Raw genomic sequence first — 22,072 nt, 5'->3', positions numbered from 1 at the left:
AAGTCTTCACTCTGTTGCCCAGGCTAGAGTGCAGTGGCACGATCTTGGCTCACTTGCAACCTCCACCTCCCAGGTTCCAGCGATTCTCCTCCCTCAGCCTCCCGAGTAGCTGGGACTATAGGCACGTACCACCATGTCTGGCTAATTTTTTGTATTTTTAGTAGGGATAAGGTTTCACCATGTTAGCCAGGATGGTCTCCATCTCCTGACCTCATGATAAGCCTGCCTCGGCCTCCCTAAGTGCTAGAATTACAGGCGTGAGCCACCGTGCCCCCGGCCAGTACTTTTTTTTACGATGCCCCTTGGTGAAAAGAAATATCTAGGTCCAAACAACTTACTAAGTATTTATGCCCTAATAATTTAGTAGCCATTAAAAAAATACATGCAAATTAAAAGGAAAACAATGTTTTTCATTCTTACACAACCACACTTACTTACTAATGGGATGTGTGCACCTGTTGGGCACATACTTCTCAAACCTTAGAATCAGATTGGGCAAGGCCACCCTCATTTCCTGTTCCACATTGATTATTGCAGTGTACTCACTTTTCCTTTTCTTTTTTCTTTTTTTTTTTGAGACAGAGTCTGGCTCTGTCGCTCAGGCAGGTGTGCAGTGGCGCGATCTTGGCTCACTGCAAGCTCTGCCTCCCGGATTCATGCCATTCTCCTGCCTCAGCCGCCTGAGTACAGGGGCCCGCCACCATGTCCAGCTAATTTTTTGTATTTTTTAGTAGAGATGAGGTTTCACCGTGTTAGCCAGGATGGTCTCGATCTCCTGAAGTCGTGATTTGCCCGCCTCCGCCTCCCAGAGTGCTGGGATTACAGGTGTTAGCCACCGCGCCCGGCCCAGTGTACTCACTTTTCATCACAACCAACTGGAAAGCCCAGATGCCCCAAGATATGACATAGACAAGGAATTTGGTGCCATCTATTGTTGAAACTGTAAACAACCTAGTAGCTAGTAGTTTTGCACAGTCGTTTAGATTTCATTTCGTTTGCCTTGAAAATTTAGAATGCAAGCTATTCAACAGATATCCCCCTGTGGATTTACTGTGGGAATGTGAGGTACCTCAGTGCACAGTTTGATTCAAACTACAGGATTTTATAATAGTGCTGTATAAATACTGCATTTTCTGATTTTGATAAATTACTGTTGCCATGTAGAATAAAGTCCTTCTGAGGAAACACACATTTAATTATTTATGGATAAAGAAACATGCTAGCTGGGCGCACTGGCTCATGCCTATAATCTCAGCACTTTGGGAGGCTGAGGCAGGAGGACTGCTTGAACCCAGGAGTTCAAAACCAGTCTGGGTGACATAGTGAGACTCTTTCTCCAAAAAAAAGAAATATATATACACACACATATTTATATATACACATATATATTTACATATATATTATACACATATATGAGTATATATTATATATGTGTTTATATATTTTTTTGAGCAATTCTCCTGCCTCAGCCTCCCAAGTCACTGGGATTACAGGTGCGTGCCACCACATCTGGCTAATTTTTGTATTTTCAGTAGAGATGGGGTTTCACCATGTTGGCAAGGCTGGTCTCAAACTCCTGACCTCAAGTGATCTACCCATCTTGGCATCCCAAAGTGCTGGGATTGTAGGCGTGAGCCACCGAGCTGGGTCTGTGTTTGTTCATATCTATCTATCTATCTATCTATCTATCTATCTTATCTATTAAAATGTCTGCAAATAAACCTGAAACTACTCAGAAAAATGTGAGTATACATGTACATATAGACAGCACAAGTGATAGAAAAAATGGGACAAAATGTTAACAATTGATGAATTTGGATAAAGGGTAGACAAGATTTTTTTGGTACCATTCTTGAAACTTTTCTGTGTAAAATTATTTCAAAATAGTTTTGAAAGATGAAAGGCAATACTACCTTTTAAGGTATATATTCATACATAGTAAAACAATTTTAAATGCCTGGAAATTAAAGCAGCATTCAGATTGTTGCAACTGTTTGTTGAGAGGGAAGAGGGATGTATTGGGAAAGACTATGCACAGTATCAGTGATGTTTTCTTTTTTCATTTATTTATTTTTAGACAGGGTCCAACTTTGTTGCCCAGGCTAGAGGGCAATGGCACGATCATAGCTCACTGCAGCCTCAACCTCCCAGGCTCAGGTGATTCTCCCACCTCAGCCTCCCGAGTGGCTGGGACTACAGGCTTGGGCCACCACACAGCTAATTTTTTTTTTGTAGAGACAGGGTTCTGCCATGTTGCCCAGGCTGATCTCGAACTCCTGGGCTCAAATGATCCACTGGGCCTCGGCCTCCCAAGGTGCTGGGATTATGGGCATGGGCTACCATGCCCAGTGGTGATATTGTATTTCTTAAACTGGGTGGGGGATACATGACTATTCATTCCATTATACTTTATACCTTTAAGTATGTCCAAAATATTTCATAATTTCCTTTCTAAAAATACACATTAAAAAGAGGTAGGATTTTTCTTAACACATAAAAAAAGTATGAGCAAATGAGAGCATGTAGCTGGTCTATGCTGGGGACTACTGTGTACTTCGTGTGCATTATCTCCTACAATCCTTATCACCACCTCATGCCTACAACATATGCCAAAATTAAGCGTATCGGGCTGGCTCCAGAATCCATGCTCGCACCATACCTCCCAGGTCCATACTATGGAAAGAACAGCTAACTTGTGCTCATTTTTATTTTTTTTATATTCAAAGAGTGGGGGGAAAAAACGACTTTCTTGCTCTTTGAATTCCAAACTAATTTATTACATACAGTAGAAAATGTAGCTACATATAATAAAATGTCAAAAGCATCAATATGGGCTGGACACTGTGGCTCATGCCTGTAATCCCAGCACTTTGGGAGGCCAAGGCAGGTGGGTCACCAGAGGTCAGGAGTTCAAGACCAGCCTGGCCAACATGGTGAAACACCATGTCTACTAAAAATACAAAAGTTAGCTGGGCATGGTGGTGGGCACCTGTAATTCCAGCTACTCAGGTGGCTGAGGCAGGAGAATTGCTTGAACCTGGGAGGCGGAGGTTGCAGTGAGCAGAGATTATGCCACTGCACTCTAGCCTGGGCAGAAAGAGTGAAACTGTCTCAAAAAAAACCTAACAATATGAAAAAAATAGTAATCAATTTTAATCTCTGGCATGTTTTACTTAGTCTCAACAGCACCACACTTAATCAGTCGTTAAACAGCTGAAGATTTGACATTTTACAATTATTCTTCCACAATACCAGTTACCCTATTACAGGGCCAAAGGTGAACTGCCTAAGAAATCAGATGTTTAGCAGTTTGATTTATTAAATCATACTGAGAAGTTAGCATGTGGATTCTTTTACGCTTTAAAACTATCCAAATTCTAACCAGGACTTATATTTCATATTTGTAAATAATTTTAGAAGCTTCAGTGAATTAAGTTATATTATTTGATTATCAAAGCAATCCAGAATAAACGTCTTAAAAAAACTTAATATTTAAAAAATACATTTTAAAATTAAAATGTCGAAAATCTGACTTTACTATGAAATGTTGAGCCTTTGTTCATTGCCTTCCCGTAATGCACTTCCCTTAAGATGTTTAAAGTTAGGTGAGAAAAGAAGCAATACTTTGTAATATACAAGGAAACTGGTAGCCATTCTTTTTCAGGGCACTATAATCATTGTCAAGTTCTATTTATCTTCTGTAACTGAAGATATTGACTGAAAAAAAAAATTACCATCCCTCTCAGACTGACTTTTATTCAAGCAGCTGCTTTTCTCATCTGCTGGAATGTAGCAGAAAAATGGTTATCTTAGGACTCTTTATTCTTCCACTGTTACATTGTCAGCTAAAGGGAAGGGGAGGGCAGACCTCGAGGTCACGTTGGAAGTGAACAGCTGGGAGCTGAGGAAACTGAAGTCCACAGCTCCAGCATGCCTTAGCGTTAACACCTGCAGCGGGCCGAGCCTTTCTCACACAGAGGAGTCAACAAATCCATCAGAGCTCTGTAATAGGAGGGCCAAGACTAAACACTCTTGCCTTGACTCCAAATAGACAACTCCATTTAAAATGAAAAGCGATAGGAACCAGATTCAGAATCGCTTCCCGCCTTGCCCAAGGCCCTCTTCCAGAACCAGGATTCCGACCTCCCCACTTTCCTGACTCTGGGGTCCGCCTCTCGGAGATCTCGAGCAAGGGGAACATAATATTGGAGGGGGAAGAGGAGCAGCAGACCGGCCCATGGAACCGAAGAAAAATCCAGGAAAAACAAAAAACAAAATAAAACACTCCCCAAAGGACCAGATACTACCAGACCTGCCCTGAAGAGCCAATACATTTCCACCACTCGGCTGCGAAAGCAACAAACGCCTCCCGTCCGGGCGTCCCTGAAAACAAGGCCGCGCTCACCTCTAACGGTAAACCCAGCCGCCCCCCAACGCCGCCTTCCCGTCAGGGGACGCGGCCCCAGAGACCCGCTAACCGCGGCCGCGTATCCAGGGCCTGCAGATGACGTCAGCAGCCCCGCGCTAGCATCGCGAGACTCCCGCCTCCCTCGGCCGGCTCCCCGCGCTCCCAACCGCCCGCGCCTGCTGCCAGGCAGCGGCTGGGAGGGCGAGCAGCGGAGGTGAGGCGGTGACGAGAGCAGCGGGTCCGCCATTGGACGAGGAGGCCTGAGGGACGGGCCAGCGGTGCACAAGGAGAGACCGAGGCGGGTGGCCCCTAGAGAGCCAAGGCCATGGAGGCCAACATGCCGAAGCGGAAAGAGCCCGGCAGGTCTCTCCGCATCAAAGTCATCTCCATGGGCAACGCCGAAGTGGGGAAAGTGAGTACTGCGCGCCCGGAGGGGCGGGCCCCAGCTTGCGGGGCGACGTGCCCATTGGCTGGAAGGGCGGCCACTCAACGGCCTGGGGCCCGGCCTCCTCTCCGCCCCCGAGCAGGCCTGGGTCTCCGCGGAGGGGTGCGGCTCCGCGAGCGAAGCTCCCCGACCTTTTTGACCTTTGCGTTGCCCCCTCGTCCTCCGACGTCACTCTCCCGGAGATGGAGTCTGGGGTGGCCTCTAGGCCTTGAATATGTCCCCAAAAGAGTAAGGAGGCCTGGGTCCCCATGCGGGGCCATCGGCCTAGATGCCTTGCCCGCGTTCTAGGGAATTGTCTGGGACCGGGAGGTGGAGGATGAAAGTTTAGTTCTCCCAGCCGGGCCTGGGAGTTGGCGGAACGTCATGGGGTGCATATGAGAATTTGGGGTTCGCGAAATGGTGCCCGGCAGCCCGGATTCTGCATTCCCGCCACGAGGGAGCGTAACTGACGTTGACGTGTTTCACAGGGAAGGTGCCAGGGATGGCCGGGGTCCGGCGCTGTTTTGTTTTGCGTTGTGTTTTATTTCTGGTGGTGTTCCCATATCTATTAGTTCCACCGCCCTTCTCTGTCCCATCTGTGGTTCACCAGCTATAAACTCTCCTTTAGTATGCGAGAAGGGAAGGCCAGAGGTAACCAGAGGTCTTTTCCCTTACGAATTCCAAGACGGCCTTCTCTTCACCCAAATTCTTTCCTTCTGGGCAAGTGGAAGCTGTTGGTTAAGAACTTCCCAACGACATCAAATCAATGACCGAGAAAAGATTAGAACCTAAATCTTCACATTGCCACTGCGGTGCTCTTTCCATCGTTGTATGCGGTCAAAATCAACTCCGAAAGAGCTTAGGCCAGCGCCTGGCACCCAGGAGATGTTCAGTAAATGTTACTTAGTGTTTTTTATTTCTACGTAGCATGATCCTGTACTACCTATGTGTGTATGTGCTAGCATAGTATTCACTGAAAGTCAGCATTTTTTTGAACGTCAGCTGTGTACGTAAGAGGTTTTTTGTTTGTTTTTTTAAGCCTCTAGGGACTGGGCACGGTAGCTCAGGCCTGTAATCACAGCACTTTGGGAGGCCGAGGCGGGCGGATCACTTGAGGTCAGTAGTTCAAGACCAACATGACCAACATGGTGAAACCCCGTCTCTACAAAAAAATGCAAAATTAGTCAGGCATGGTGGTACACGCCTTTAATCCCAGCTACTTGGGAGGCTGACTGAGGACAATCGCTTAAACCGGGGAGACAGAGGCTGCAGGGGGCCGAGATCGCGCCATTGCACTTCAGCCTGGGCGGCAGTGAGACTCTGTCTCAAAAAAAAAAAAAGTTATTTATTGTGTCTTGTCCCGACCAGCGGGATCATTAACACAGACCTTGGAGGAGGGGGTGGGAATTAGAGAGACAAGAGACACAAGAAATGGAGACAAGACAGTATTCTGATCAAGTCTCATTTAATGGCGGTGGTGTAATGCCTTATATATGCTGGCAGGTAAGAGGAAGGGCTCAGAGCAGGAGGGGAGGGGAATAATGAGAGACGTCACCAGACGCATGCTCGGTAGACTTAGTCTTTCCCGGGCGCGGGAGGTTATCTACGCGCGGGCGGGAAAAGTTCGCGCGCGCAGTTCGCGCGCGCGGGTAAAGTTGATGATGAAGAACCAGGAAGTGCGCCATCTTGTCTCCACAATGCAGAGCTTAAGCAACAGAGGCCGCGGCAATTTCCGAGCCTCACGGCTCCGGACAGGTCCCCCTTTTTTATATTATTAAACGACTAGAAGATATTCCCTCGGGAACTGCGCCTGTCTTAGGTTGGAGTGACACATCTCTTCACTGGTACCCGTCATGGGATTAGGCAGTAGCTATGACGGCCCTCCTGTCTTAGGTTAGTGAGAGATGACACTCTCTTACCCGTCATTGGCTGTCCAGTTCAGCGCACAAGGAAGGTGGTTTATAGCAAGTGTAAGTATGGACCACCGTGATCTTCTTGTTCAAGGCGATGATAATGGACCTGTATGGGTTTGGCTTGGATGGCCTCGATTTGTTGCTTAATGAATGTCATGAGCTTATTGAAGATTATAGGCCCAAAGAGAGTAAGAGCAATAGGCAAAGCAGGGGGCCCAATAACGGTATGATATAAGGGAGGAGTCCATGGAACCCAGTCCAAAACGGGTTATCAGTCATTTCTTTTCGTCGTTTTTCTAGGTCTTCTTGTAGACGCTTGATTTTATCTCTGACGATCCCGGACTTGTTGGCGTAAAAACAGCATTTTTCCTGTAGAGCCAAGCAGATACCTCCCTGTTCGGCAGTTAATAAATCTAGGCCTCTCCTATTTTGAAGCACTACTTCTGCCAGGGAATCTACTTGATCTTGTAGATCCTGTATAGTACTTGAGATGGCCTGCATATCTGAGATCAATTGGCGAGACAATTTGGTGTATTGAGTAACAGAGACCCCTAGGCTTGAAACCCCAGTTGTTACGGCAGTAGTGATGCCTAATCCTACAAGTAAGGGGATAAATTGTATTGCCCTTTTGGCTCTTCCCAAAAAGTGATCTATAGCTGGAATAGGTACAGGTTCATCTCCAGGGATAATGTCTATATCTGGCAGAAGAGTGGCTAGGATACAAAGTCCTGTCCAGTTTGTGGGCAAATATGTATATGCTCTATTGTTTCCGCATATAAAAACTGAACTGTTTGGGGCGCACAGCGAATGAGAAACATTAGTGATAATAGGGCAATTAGTAAACTCAGCTATGCCTACGTCAATGTCGTAGGAATTGTTGAGAGGCGGAGAGTAGATACAAGAGGAGTTAGAGAATTCGAGGGGCTGTACTCGAAGGGGAGGAATGATGGCGCAGGAAGTATTGGGTGTATAGCTTGAGTCATTACTGGGTATGGCAAGAGGAACAGGATCTCCCAATGGTAAGCACAGCCAGCAATCACTGGCTAGACCAGAGTTGGAATTATTGAGCAGACTATGTGTAACAGTGAGGAGGTCAAAAGTCTGGGCATCAATTTTTTCTCTCCCTCGAGTTTTGGGCAAGGCCAAGGGGTGGTAATAAATTTCCGGGTACAAGGACTTTTGCAATTCCTCAAGTTTTTTGTGTACCATAATTTCTCGGGCCTTGTCTTGTGGTCCTCCTCCATCAGAGATATGAAGAGGGGGGTTAACATTCCAGCAGACAGGCTGCCCTACCGTACCAGTACAGCCAGCTGATATGAGGTTGTTGGTATTTCCTAATACTGTAGGGACATTGCTGGCCCCTATAGTAGGGTCTCTAGTACTTGTTAAGGTAGCAGTGTAGTATGTTTTACCGCCAGAGGTACATTTCTGATAAGCGGTGAAACAGGAGCTGTGTATAGAGTCCCAAAATGTGGTACAAGGGCAGGTTATGTTATCCCCTCCACTAGATATTCTCGGGTTAATACACACCTCCACTTAAGGGAATTAGACGGCAGGTATGCTGTGTGAGAGGAGCAAGATACAGTTGTGATATAAGGATTAGGTGGGCTGGCGAAATATCCCCCAGCGCAATCACAAGGCTTACCATGTCGTTGTTGTATGATCATAAGAGCTTCACGTGGATCACCAAAACCGGCATGAACTTGGAATGCCTTGCAAGTCAGCACGAGAATCCAAAGGAGTTTGTAATTGGAGTTCATCTTTGTAAGGAAAGAAAGGTACTCTCAGGGAGAGAGTTATTCCCTGGGTTGGTTATTGTTAGGTACCTGTTTTACCAATCGCTCTGGTAGCCATCTGGCTGCGTCATGATTTTGGGAAAAAACACAAACGGAGCCTCTTCCCCAAATTAACACTGGGTCTGGACCATGCCATGTGTTGTCTAATGGGTCTTTCCACTTAACCATGGCAAATTGTTTTTTAGAGTCAGAATGCCAAAATCGATCAGCCGCTGATTTATTCAGCTCATCTAAATTTAAAAAATTCAAAATAAAGAGTGTGTGATTAAGAATATTTCTAGGGGTGCCCTTAGTAGGGTACCATTCCCCCTTCTTTATCTTTTCAATGGTAGTTTTTAAGGATAAGTGAGCTCTTTCAACGATTCCTTGTCCTTGAGGATTATATGGGATACCAGTAGTATGTTTTATTTGTAATTTTAGGCAAAAGTCTTGGAAACCTTTAGATGTATAGCCAGGACCATTATCTGTTTTTAATTGTTTAGGTTTTCCAATTACAGAAAAACAGTGTAGTAAATGGGCTATTACATGTTTGGTAGCTTCACCTGTTTGTAGGGTGGCTAATATAAATCCACTAAATGTATCTATACATACATGGATGTATTTTAAATTACCAAACTCTGAATAATGGGTGACATCCATTTGCCAGATCATATTGGGAACTAGTCCTCTTGGGTTTACTCCTAAGTGAGGGACTGGCAGATAAGTTATACATGTCTGGCATTGTTTAACAATTTGTCTAGCTTGTTCCCTAGTTATTTTAAACATTAATCTTAGGGTTTGAGCATTAAGGTGGTGTAAAGCGTGAGCGGTCTGTGCTTGATTCAAATTTGTATCTATAGTTGTAGCTACAGTCTTGGTTGCAAAGTCAGCCACTTGGTTGCCTTGGGATAGAGGTCCTGGCAATCCTGAATGAGCTCTAATATGTCCAATGAAAAAAGGTGTTGATCTGTTATGTATTACTCGCTGGCATTGTAAAAATAGTTTGGCTGTGTCTGACACATGTTTGATTTGTGCTACGGTTTCAAGTAAAGGTATTGAGTGAGCTAAATATGCACTGTCAGTATAAATATTAAGGGCCTGATTAGGGAAGGCTGACAGCACTGCGATTAGGGCCTGCAACTCCACTAGTTGAGCTGACGTATGACTGGTTTTGAAGTTAACAGTGGTGTCTGCAAAGGTATATGCAGCAGTCCCTGTGGAGGACCCATCAGTGAATACTAATAAGGCATTGTCTAAGGGTGTTTTACTGGTGATATGAGGGAAGACAAAAGCATGCAGCTTACAAAATTGGATAAGCTTATTTGGTGGGTAATGGTTATCCAAGTTACCAGCGTAAGAAGCGCAAGCAATCGGCCACGTCTCAGTGTTTTGCATTAGCCAATGGATTTGTGGCTTAGAATAAGGTTGTATGATCGTAGAAGGTTCAATTCCAAAGTATTTTTGCTATTGTCTCTTCCTAGAATAATTAAGTCTGCTATGGCATCATAATAGGGGAGTAATACCTTTTTGGGAGATGAAGGCAAGTGGACCCACATAATAGGGTTATCTTGCCAGAATAAACCAGTAGGTGTTAGTGTTGTGTGAAATATTAAAAAGGTTAATGGCTGTGAATAGTCTATGCTGGTGACAAATTGTTCAGCAATAGCCGCCTCTACTTTATGGAGTGATAAAAGCGCCTCTTTTGACAATGACCTAAAGGACTTAGGGTTGGGGTCACCTTTTAGGGTGTCGAATAAAGGTTTTAACTCTCCCGTGGTAAGTTTTAAGTATGGCCGGAGCCAATTAATGTCTCCAAGGAGTTTTTGGAAATCATTGAGGGTATGTAACCTATCTTTACGGATAACTGCCTTTTGATTAGTAATCTTAGGTCCATTTATTTGAAAACCCAAATATGTATAAGGGTCTTGTAATTGTATTTTTTCTGGAGCTATGTGTAACCCCGCAGTGGTTAGCTCTTGTCTGAGTTGTGCAAAACACTGTAGAACTTGTTCTCCCATTTTTCCTGCTATGAGGATATCATCCATGTAATGTATAATGTATATTTGTTTCCATGTCTCTCTAACTGAGTGTATGGCTGTAGCCACATATTTTTGACACAAGGTGGGGCTGTTGGCCATACCTTGAGGCAACACTTTCCATTGGTATCGCTTCATTGGTTCTTTAAAATTTATAGCTGGCAAGCTAAAGGCGAATCGTTTTTGATCAGTGGGATGAAGGGGAATCGTAAAAAAGCAATCTTTCAGGTCTATGATAATTTTAAAATATCCTTGAGGGATCGCTACCGGAGAAGGTAGCCCGGGCTGTAAGGCACCCATGAGGACCATAGTAGCGTTTACTGCCCTTAAATCTTGTAATAGTCTCCACTTACCGGACTTTTTCCTGATGACAAATATGGGTGTATTCCAGGGAGAGTTACTCTCCGCAATATGCCCTGCCATTAGCTGTTCCTGTACTAACTGTTGGGCTGCAATTAGCTTTTCATTAACTAAAGGCCATTGATCAACCCAAACAGGCTCATCCGACTTCCATGTTATGGGGTCAGCGCACTTTTGGGGTACAGGCATGTCAATGGCCGAAGTTAAAAATTTCCAAACCCTTTTGTGTTAGATTGTCCTAAGGCTGGAATAGGCTGTCGAATACCGTTTTCCTTTTTTCCCAGTCCTTTTCCGGGGCTATAACCCTGAGCTAACATTTGTGCAGCAACTATATCATTGGGGCTGCACATCAAAATTTTCATCTGGGAGAGTAGGTCCCGTCCCCAGAGATTAACAGGCAGTTGAGGGATAACAAATGGTTTAATGAGACCTGAGTTATTTTCTTTGTCTTTCCAGGTAAGGTATTTAGAGCTTTGTTTGGGATTACTACTTTGTCCAATTCCTCTTAAGTTAGTGAAAGTTTCTGTGGTAGGCCAGTGAGAGGGCCAGTCCTCTTGTCTAATGATGGTTACATCAGCCCCTGTATCTATTAATCCTGTAAACAACTTACCATCTAGCCACAAGGTCAGGGAGGGCTTTTGATTAGTGATTGGCTGTACCCAATATATATTTGATGATCCAAAACCTCCCTTTCCTCTGTTAGAGTGCTGGACTTTATTAGTTGTTTTAATTAGAGGCAGTAGGACTAATTGTGCTATTCTATCCCCTTGAGGGACAGTAATAATATTGTCAACAGCCCTGGCCATTATTTTAATTTCGCCAGTATAGTCGTTATCGATTACTCCTGGGAAAACTTGTAGACCTTTCATAGTGACACTACTTCTTCCCAGGATCAATCCAAAGGTATCAGGAGGCAAAGGCCCATATATTCCAGTGCCAAGGCTTGTGCTCCCATCTCAGGTGTTAATACTGTGTGGGAGGTGGAACAGAGGTCCAGTCCTGCACTTCCTGGGGTTGCTCTACTAAGTCTTGAAATGGATTGTTGTTGCTGGCCGGAACAAAGCTGACCGCCCCATAAGCTTGTTTCGGGGCCTGGGGCTGGCCCCTCATCCCGTTTCCCTGTTGGGAGGGTAAAGGATTTCCCTGATTGTCAGTTTTAGATTTACATTCATTAGCCCAATGTTTTCCTCTTTTACACCTTGGGCAAAGGCCTGGAACCTTTGCTTCAGAGTTTTTATTTGAATCCCCGCGGCAATCTTTTGCAAAATGTCCTCTTTTGCCACATTTAAAACACCCTCCTTTTTCTCTGTTTTTTTATCAAGGAAGTCTTTTACGGTTTGTCCGCTAAAGGCTGCGGCCATTGCCAAACCCTGTTGATAGGAGGGTCCAATGTCTGAACAGAGGCGGATATATCCAGTCAAATCTGTTTCTTTCTATAAGGACGGATTGCTGCCTGACAAGCTGGATTGGCATTTTCATAAGCCAATTGTTTAACATAATCTACCCCCGCCTCGGCATTACCAAAAATCCTTCCTGCGGTTGTCATGAGCCTATGGACAAAATCTGCGAACGGCTCATCAGGTCCCTGCTTGACTCCAGTGAGTGAAGCTCCTGGGTCGCCTTTAACAGGGAGTTTCCTCCAGGCTTTTGTAGCCGCCGCCTGGATTTGTGAGAATAATCCAGGGTCGTATTGCATCTGCGCATCAGTGTTGGAATAATTACCACAGCCAGTTAACATATCAAAGTCCCAACCGTTTCCTGCCTGTTGGTTTCTTTTGGCTGTGTCTCTGCAATTTTCAAAAAACTCCGATTTCCAAATCAAATGATCTCCCCCTGAAAGAACTGCTCTAACTAGTGTGTTCCAATCTGTTGGAGTAAGCCAGTTATCGGCCACAGACTCTACTATAGCAAGAGTATAGGGAGCAGTAGCTCCATATTGAGAAACAGCAGTTTTTAACTTTTATAACAGTAAAATCAAATCCATTATGATGCCTCCAGGCCTGACCCTGTCCATCTACAGTTTCAGTTACTGGGAAGATATCTTTATCGGAGGACTCCGTGTCTCGGCTAGTAGAAAACTTCCCTTTTGGGACATGTTGTCCGGGCCGCTGAGGCGGGCGAGGGAAGCCTCCCATACTCTCTGAATTTGTTACCCTCTCATTTCCTGTTTTTAACTTTTGCAGCCTAATGATTAGTGACTGATGCAATTCTTCTAACTTTATCTGCTCTTCAAGTTGAGCGATTTTTTCTTTGAGTTCCTCTTTCGGATTAACCACCGCCATTACGTCGGGTGCAGAGGCACCAGGCGTTCCGTTATAGGGAGGCGGATGCGAGGAGAAAGAGGGGGCCAATCAGGATTATGATATCTAGCTGCTTCTTCCTCTAAGTTGTCCCAATTTACATCTGAGGGGCCAGGATTGTCACTTTTATCTTTTGGTGATGTATGTAGAACTGGATATTTTTTAGGCTTTTGTACGCCTAGCATCATTTTGTCTCTAACCGAAAGAGCCTTGGTCCCCTCGTCATCACTTTCAAGAGAAATAAGGTCTACTTCTTTGTCTGGCGGGGGGCTCCTGAGGTCGGTCTGAGAACTGACTTGTAAAATTCCTCAGTGGGTGACCGCAGCCATTATTTGTGGATCGGCCTCCTTTTTATCTATTAGGTCTCTGATTAGATTCCAATAACAAAAGGCTGTCACTGGAACTTTTTCTGGTCCAAAAGTATTATAATAATCTTGAAAGCAATCTCCCACTCTACGCCACCTCTTTATGTCAATGGTCCCCTCTTGCGGGAACCAAGGGCAGGTGTCTTTTACAAAATCAAAAAATCTAAATAAGTCACCACTTTTAACCTTTACTCCCCGTGTCTTTAAAGCCTCTTTTAATTGCCCTACGTAGATTTGATGCTGGCTTAATTCTTGTCATTTTGGGCGCGTAACTTACCCTCAACTCCGAAGCAGCAGGCTCCCACGACGGTCGGAGGGATTTTTCTTTCACTTTAGTCGCCGGCCTTTCTATGCGCCCTCTTCCTCACGCAGTTCCCTCGTATCCAAGCCCCGCGTTTGGGCGCCACATGTCCCGACCAGCGGGATCATTAACACAGACCTTGGAGGAGGGGGTGGGAATTTAGAGAGACAAGAGACACAAGAAATGGAGACAAGACAGTATTCTGATCAAGTCTCATTTAATGGCGGTGGTGTAATGCCTTATATAGGCTGGCAGGGAAGAGGAAGGGCTCAGAGCAGGAGGGGAGGGGAATAATGAGAGACGTCACCAGACGCATGCTCGGTAGACTTAGTCTTTCCCGGGCGCGGGAGGTTATCTACGCGCGGGCGGGAAAAGTTCGCGCGCGCGGGTAAAGTTGATGATGAAGAACCAGGAAGTGCGCCATCTTGTCTCCACAATGCAGAGCTTAAGCAACAGAGGCCGCGGCAATTTCCGAGCCTCACGGCTCCGGACAGTGTCTAATGATGCAACATTAGAAGCAGCTCAGAATGCCCGGTGTCACCACATCTATTTAACATTTTTCTAGTTTTATTAGCCAGTGCAATTAGACAAGAGTAAGAAAATACAAAAATATTAGAAAAGAGAAGGTAAAATTAACATTATTTGCTAATAATGCGATTGTTTACCTGGAAACCTAAAGAGAACTGAAAAACTATTAGAAACATGAAAATTCAATAAAGCAAATTAATACCCACAAATTACTAACTTTATTGTGTCCAAATTATATTCAGAATTATATTGGAATTATAGTGGAATTACACATTCCAAATGTGTAATTGAAAAACAATTTTAATTTACAGTTACAACAAAAATAAAATGCCTAGGTTTAAACAACATGAAATAGGCAGCACCTATATGAAGACAAGTTTCAAACTCTACGAAGAGACATAAATTACTTAGGCAAATGGAAACATATACTTTTTCCTTAGATAGGATTATGCAATATTGTATAGATGTGAATTACTCAACCTACAAATGAAATTCAATTCCAGTGAAAACATCAATAAGAGTTTTTTTTTTTTTTTCCAGAACATAATACAAGACTACTAAAGTCTTTTTGAAAAATTAATGTGAAAACAACAAAGAAAATTTTTTGGGAAAAAAAGAGAAATGAGAGAAGACTAACTGTATCAGCCTTGTTAAAATATTTTTCAGGCTGGGCACAGTGGCTAATGCCTGTAATTCTAACACTTTGGGAGGCCAAGGCAGGCGGATTGCCTGAGCTCAGGAGTTTGAGACCAGCCTGGGCAACGCGGTGAAACCTCATCTCCACTAAAATACAAAAAATTAGCCAGGCATGGTGGCACATGCCTGTAGTCCCAGCTACTTGGGAGGCTGAGGCAGGAGAATTGCTTGAACCTGGGAGGCCGAGGTTGCAGTGAGCCAAGATCTTGCCACTGCACTCCAGCTTGGGGACAGAGCGAGACTGTCTCTAAAAAGAAGAAAAATTTTTTTTTCACGGTGATGATGGTTTTTCAGCGTTCACAATTTCCACCAGAAAGGTTTTCCTTAGTGTTGGGTCTGAGAGCTTTTTGCATGCATTCCCATGTTGGTTTCTGTGATGTGTAAAAGTAGACTCCCATGTTACAAATAGGAAACTATGCCATGTTACCTGAGTCTTGACATCATCACATTCACATGTTTGGTGTTGGAAGTTAAAACATGATTCCCTTTTCAAGTGTGGTTCTTGAGAGACTCAAGTACGTTTTGTGACAGGCAGCAGCATCTTAAGAATTCTTAAGTCCAAGAAGGGACTTGCTCCTGATCTCCCTGAAGATCTCTACCATTTAATTAAGAAGTAGTTGTTGTTCGAAAGCATCTTGAAATGAACAGAAAGGATATAAGGATGCTAAATTCCGTCTGATTCTGATAGAGAGCTGGAGTCACCCTTTGGCTCAATATTGTAAGACCAAGTGAGTCCTCCCTCCCAATTGGAAATGAGTCATCTGTAGCCTCTGTCCTGGTCATATAAATTTGTCTTATGTACTCAAGCAATGAAATGATTGTTTAATTTAAAAAAAATTTTTTTTTCAAGCTACCAAACTTTCCCCATTGGTATTGGGAAGGAAAATGGAGACATCGGTGGAACAGGGTAGAGTCCAGTAATAAACACAAATACATAAGGAAATTCAGCTTACAACAAATGTAGTAAAAGTATGGGAAAATAGAGACCATTTAGTAAATATTGCTGGAACAACTATGTACTATTTGAGAGTAGGTTCGATTCCTATTACATTCCTTTCTCAAAAATAAATTCTAGGCTGGGCACGGTGACTCATGCCTGTAATTCCAGCACTTTGGGAGGCCGAGGCAGGCAGATCACGAGGTCAGGAGATCGAGACCATCCTGGCCAACATGGTGAAACCCTATCTCTACTAAAAATATATATATAAATAAATTCTAGATGGGTAAAAGTTTTAAGTGTAACTTTTTAAAAAACTTATTATTTTGCCTTAGTTGTAAAAGTAACACGTACTTACTTATTTTAAAGCATTTGGAAAATATAGGATGATAATACAGGTAAAGCATTTTAAAGTTAAAAATTAAGGAATGCCTTAGTAATTAATCGTTGGCTCAAACGGCAAATCAAAACAAATGACAAAGTAATTAGCAAACAATGAAAAGGAGGGAATATTTGTGTATCACAGACTATTGTGCAACCATAAAAAAGTGAGTAGAGCTATTTTAAAGTTAACTTGGGAACCATAATTTGTTATTGCTAAGAGAGAAAAGCAAACTCTAGAAGTATGTGCAATACTCTGTGAAGTGAGTACTTTTTACTGCAAGTAGTACAAACCCAATTCAATTGATTTAACAGGAAATTTTTGTTTCTCTTTTTGAGACAGTGTCTCCCTCTGCCACCCAGGCTGGAGTGCAGTGGCATCATCGTGGTTCACTGCAGCCTCTCCTCCTAGGCTCAAAAAAAAAAGAAACTAATCTAATAGATATTTGGAGATGTGGATCTCGTCTTGGCTGTGAGGTCAAGGCTAGACAGGTATCACTGAAAGCATAAGTATAGAAGATATCTTCAAAAGAAAAGAGCACAGGATTGAGAACTCAACTGAAAACATATGCGTATTTAGTAATAAGGGAAGAATTTAAAAATAATTTTTCTTAAAATCTTTTAACACTTGTTTCAGTTATCTTACAGTTTTGTCTTTTTTTTTTTTTTAAGACAGAGTTCACTCTTACCGCCCAGGCTGGAGTGCAGTGGTAGCAATCTCAGCTCACTGCAACCTCTGCCTCCCAGGTTTACACAATTCTCCTGCCTCAGCCTCCCGAGTAGCTGGGATTACAGGTGCCTGCCACCATGCCCAGCTAATTTTTATATCTTTGTAGAGATGGGGTTTCGCCATGTTGGCCAGGCTAATCTTGAACTTGTGACCTGAGGTGATCCCCCCTCCTCAGCCTCCGAAAGTGCTGAGATTACAGGTGTGAGCCACCACGCCCCACCACTTTCGTCTTTTGAAAATGCTTTTTCATGGTGATGAATGGAGGAACCATAATGAAGAAATATACTTATTATGTATATGTTCTCACTGTATATTTACTAAATGCCTATATTTTTTACCTTTTTAGAGCTGTATTATAAAGCGATACTGTGAGAAAAGATTTGTGTCTAAATACCTGGCAACAATTGGAATTGACTATGGAGTTACAAAGTAAGTATATTGTTCCCCTGGGTTTGTAAGTTACATAGAAGTTCAGAACTTTCCAAAATGATCTATATTTGCATTGGTGCACTTGTGTAGGTAATCTTGAAATGGAGACTTTGAAGATAAGTTGGGAAAGATAGGAATAGGAGACCTTTAAAGGTATCTAGTGATCATATCTTTCATTCAGCCCATGTATTGGTATTGAGCACATCCCATTCGCCAGGCCTCATGTTAGGTATAGGCTACAACGACGAAGACGTCAACACAAAGCCTAAATGGCAGGTGTAACTTTCCAGGAAACATGTTTTTATATTAGCAGGTCCTTCTAGCAGGTGTGTTTTTAGAGCGTTTTGAAATATTCTCTCTAAAAAGTCTGTAAATATTGTGTGAAACATTTTCTACCAGAGAACTTTTTTTATTGGTTTATGATCTTCATAGCTATTAGAATCCAGCAAAAATGGGCCAGACACGGTGGCTCATACCTGTAATCCCAGCACTTTGGGAGGCCGAGGTGGGCGGATCACGAGGTCAGGAGTTCAAGACCAGCCTGACCAACATAGTGAAACCCTGTCTCTAAGAAAAATACAAAAATTAGCCAGGTGTGGTAGCACACATCTGTAGTCCCAGCTACTCAAGAGGCTGAGGCAGGAGAATCACTTGAACCTGGGAGGCAGAGGTTGCAGTGAGCTGAGACCGTGCCATTGCACTCCAGCCTGGGCAACAGTGAGACTCCATCCCAAAAAAAGAAAAAAAAAAAATGAACAGGTAAAAGTAAAGTTGGGTCTAATTGGGGATTTATCTGGCGATGCGTCAGGAGAGGGTTGAGCTTGAAGAGTTGGATGTAATTAGCAGGAAATAGCCATACAGTAGAATTGGGGTAGGTAGCATACTCCCTAAATATGAAATCTCAGGTGTTCACTGTCTTGGCCCCATTCTGGCCTTCCCCCTTTTCTCTGTTCTGTTACACACTTTACTTTCCATCCACACTGAACTGCTACCCTCAGACTTCCTACCTCAGCATCATTATCCAGCCTGTCCACTTGGAACACCCCTGCCAATTTCTCCAAGATATAAACATTCTCCTGTTCCCATAAGGTCTTCTAAACATGTCCTTTATTGGTCAGGACTCTTTTTGGTTGCAAATGACAGAAATCCTAAAGTTCTCTATGCTATTTATGGTACTTATCAAAAATTGCCTTGTATTGTTATTATTTGTATATGTTTAATGTCTCCTAGATTATAAACTCCCTGAAAATGTGTTAGTATAAATTTTCTCCAAGTGCCTGGCATAGTGCTTATACCTAATAGGTACTCAACAAATATTTATTGTTAGGTAAGATAGATACATCTAAAGAGGAAGTTTGCCAGATTAGACTATGAGGGCAAAGAAGGTAGACTAAAGTCGTGACATATAGCTAGCAGAATGTCAATTAGGTGAAGAGTGGAGTAAAGTTCAGATGTGTCTTTCATGGCTATTTAAAGTGGCCCCAGTAAACGGTAAAGTAAAACTCAAGAGTTCTGTGTAATGTTCATTATAGCACCATTTTTCAACTGACAGCAGCAGAGGGTATTTCTGCAAATTTTCTTTAAGGAATGAAAATTGTAGCTCTTGGCAGTGAAATGTACGAAGCTCTTCATTTGAAATTCACATTTCTGGCTTGGCACCATGGCTCACGCCTGTAATCCCAGCACTTTGGGAGGCCAAGGTGGGCGGATCACCTGAGACCAGGAGTTCGACACCGGCCTGGCTAACATGGTGAAACCTCGTCTCTACTAAAAATACAAAAATTAGCCAGATGTGGTAGCAGGTGCCTATAATTCCAACTACTTGGGAGGCTGAGGTGGGAAAATCACTTGAACCTGGGAGGCGGAGGTTGCAGTAAGCCAAGATTATACCACTACACTTCAGCCTGGGCAGCAGAATGAGACTCCTTCTCAAAAATAAATAAAAATAAAAATGAAATTCACATTCTTTTTATTCTCCCCACCCTGAAACAGAGTTTCGCTCTTGTCGCCCAGGCTGGAGTGCAGTGGTGCAGTCTCAGCTCACTGCAACCTCAGCTCGCTGCAACCTCCGCCTCCCGGGTTTAAGCAGTTCTCCTGTCTCAGCCTCCCGAGTTGCTGGGATTACAGGCACATGCCACCACACCCAGCTAATTTTTGTATTCTTAGTAGAGACACGGTTTCACCATGTTGCCCAGGCTGGTCTCAAACTCCTGACCTCGTGATCCGTCTGCCTCGGCCTCCCAAAGTGCTAGGATTACAGGCATGAGCCAGTGCATCCAGCCTGAAATTCAGCTTGCTTTCTAGTTTTTTTTCCTCTTTCCTACTCAAAGCATAGGATTTCATCAGTGATGTAGTAGGACATCCTATTTAGGATAGTTCTGTTCTGAATTCATATAAGTAGCTAGTTTATTTATCTAAGATGTGAGAATTACCGTATTATGCCATAGGACCGTGGTATATTCAACAGACTATTTTGTTTCTGGCAGAAATTTTTTTGGAAGGGATGTTTGTCCCATGATGAGTCAGGAGAATATAATTGACAGAAACCTATTTCAAACCAACTTAAGCAAAATAAAAGAAAAAGGATATTAATCAGTTCATATAATCTAGTGACAAGGATGCAGCTGGGCCTCAGAGATGGCTGGAATCAGGGAGGGAATATAGACAGGTCATTTCACTACATCTCTCTCCCTCTCTACCTATTGGCCTGGAATAACTTTTCTTTTCTTTTTTTTTTTTTTTTTTGAGACGGAGTCTCGCTCTGTCGCCCAGGCTGGAGTACAGTGGCCGGATCTCAGCTTACTGCAAGCTCTACCTCCCGGGTTCACGCCATTCTCCTGCCTCAGCCTCCCAAGTAGCTGGGACTACAGGCGCCCGCCACCTCGCCTGGCTAGTTTTTTGTATTTTTTAGTAGAGACGGGGTTTCACTGTGTTAGCCAGGATGGTCTCAATCTCCTGACCTCGTGATCCACTCGTCTTGGCCTCCCAAAGTTCTGAGATTACAGGCTTGAGCCACCGCACCCGACCTGGAATAACTTTTAAACATTCATCCTTGTGTTTTTCTTTAGTGTTTAAATTATTTCTAATGTTCTTTTATCATTTTCCAATGGTGATTTTTCATGAAAAAAAAAGACTGGAAGCAAATATGCTATGATGTTAATGGTAGTTAATTCTAATATGAATAGTTACTGTTTCCCCTTTGGTTTTGTTCTTTATTTCCAGATATCTGAAAACAAATTCACTATTGCTCTTGCTCAAGTAAAGATCACAAGAAAATTAAACAGACATGATTAATATACATCTTTGTTATTCTACTGTGTGATAACCAAATATAACCAGTGGTAATTAAGATGTCTCTAAGTGAAATAAAAGTTTTCATTTTCCTTCATCTTGCTCCTACTTATCCCAAATCAATTTTTCTTAATACCATAGTAATAGCTACCCTTTGTTGGTTGGGAGCGGTGGACCAAAGTTTCTAGAGGTAAAGGTGAAAGTGAAGTAATTGAGAATGCCTACTGCATGTGGGTTCAGTGTTCTTGGGATAAGAAAGCAGGATCATCTGTCAGGTTGCTGACTGCTGTTGTAAAGATGATCTGGAATGAAGAAGAGGCACTAAGAAAGCTTCATAAATTGCGTACACATACCCTTTTGAAATTTATAAATGATATTAAGGTAAATGGAGAAACCATGACTTTCTTTGGGATTGTTTCCATTTGAACATTTCAGGGTACACGTCAGAGACAGAGAAATCAAAGTGAACATCTTTGATATGGCTGGACATCCCTTCTTCTATGAGGTAAGAAAGCCTTTTTGACAAAACCTATATCCAGTATTGGTGGTGGTTTAGGGAGAGATCCCGAATTATATGAAACAACCAATATTGATATCATGTGTAAAATTGCGTAATTTTAGCTTGATCGTGGCTTGCTTTCAGAGCCTTAAGTTAATAGACACCTGTTGATCTTTTAGGTTATCCTGTTAAATAGTGGTAGGAAATTTCATTGCCAGTATTTCAAACATTTCGATAAGACATTTTGACTTTCAGAGGACTTTTGCTTTTTACCTCATACGTTAGCCTAAAATGTGGGAAAAAAAAAATTACATTTATGCTTGGACTTAAGAATTCAGTGATGTGACTTCTTTGACAGCAGAGTACTGGAGTGATCGTTCCTATTCATGCCTAGTCATCTGCATTCTTTCCAGAGAAGAAGCTAAAGCAACTACTTGGTTTATTTTCATCTGTTTGCCAGCTCTAAGTAATCCCCACATGAATCTCACGACCATTCTCTTTTGTTTTTCCTTCCTTGGGCTTTTTCATTTTTCCTAAGGAGGTTTTTTGCTCTTTTCTGGTTTGGCTGTTTCACTTCTGCCCTTATCTTCATCATTTCCTTCTCTCTGCTTACTTTAAGCTCATTTTGCTCTTTTTGTTTTAGATTCTTGAGATGGGATCTTAGATTATTGATTTGAGACTTTTTCCTTTTTTAATAAA

At 43.0% G+C, this 22,072-nt stretch overlaps 1 protein-coding gene across 6 annotated transcripts in view; it reads left to right on the top strand.

Annotated features, from left to right (window-relative positions):
- The first annotated feature begins 4,550 nt into the window (after nucleotides 1–4,550).
- The window catches only part of DNAJC27 (DnaJ heat shock protein family (Hsp40) member C27), a 36,850-nt gene continuing 19,328 nt past the window's right edge, over nucleotides 4,551–22,072 (top strand). For 3 of the 6 annotated variants that reach the window (XM_033176449.1, XM_033176446.1, XM_033176451.1), the window contains exons 1-3: nucleotides 5,350–5,724; nucleotides 17,501–17,583; nucleotides 21,310–21,379. In XM_033176449.1, coding sequence (XP_033032340.1) covers nucleotides 5,599–5,724; nucleotides 17,501–17,583; nucleotides 21,310–21,379 — 279 coding nt within the window. In that variant the 5' untranslated portion in view covers nucleotides 5,350–5,598. Of the gene's footprint in view, nucleotides 4,821–4,904; nucleotides 5,082–5,349; nucleotides 5,725–17,500; nucleotides 17,584–21,309; nucleotides 21,380–22,072 lie in introns of those variants that run through there. The other 3 variants (XM_033176450.1, XM_033176448.1, XM_033176452.1) reach the window with 2 other exon arrangements.

Source organism: Trachypithecus francoisi, unplaced genomic scaffold, assembly GCF_009764315.1.
Source record: "Trachypithecus francoisi isolate TF-2019V2 unplaced genomic scaffold, Tfra_2.0 Lachesis_group17, whole genome shotgun sequence".
Lineage (NCBI taxonomy): Eukaryota > Metazoa > Chordata > Mammalia > Primates > Cercopithecidae > Trachypithecus > Trachypithecus francoisi.
Note: the sequence above shows the minus strand (reverse complement) of the source record. Positions and strands in the feature narration are given on the sequence as shown.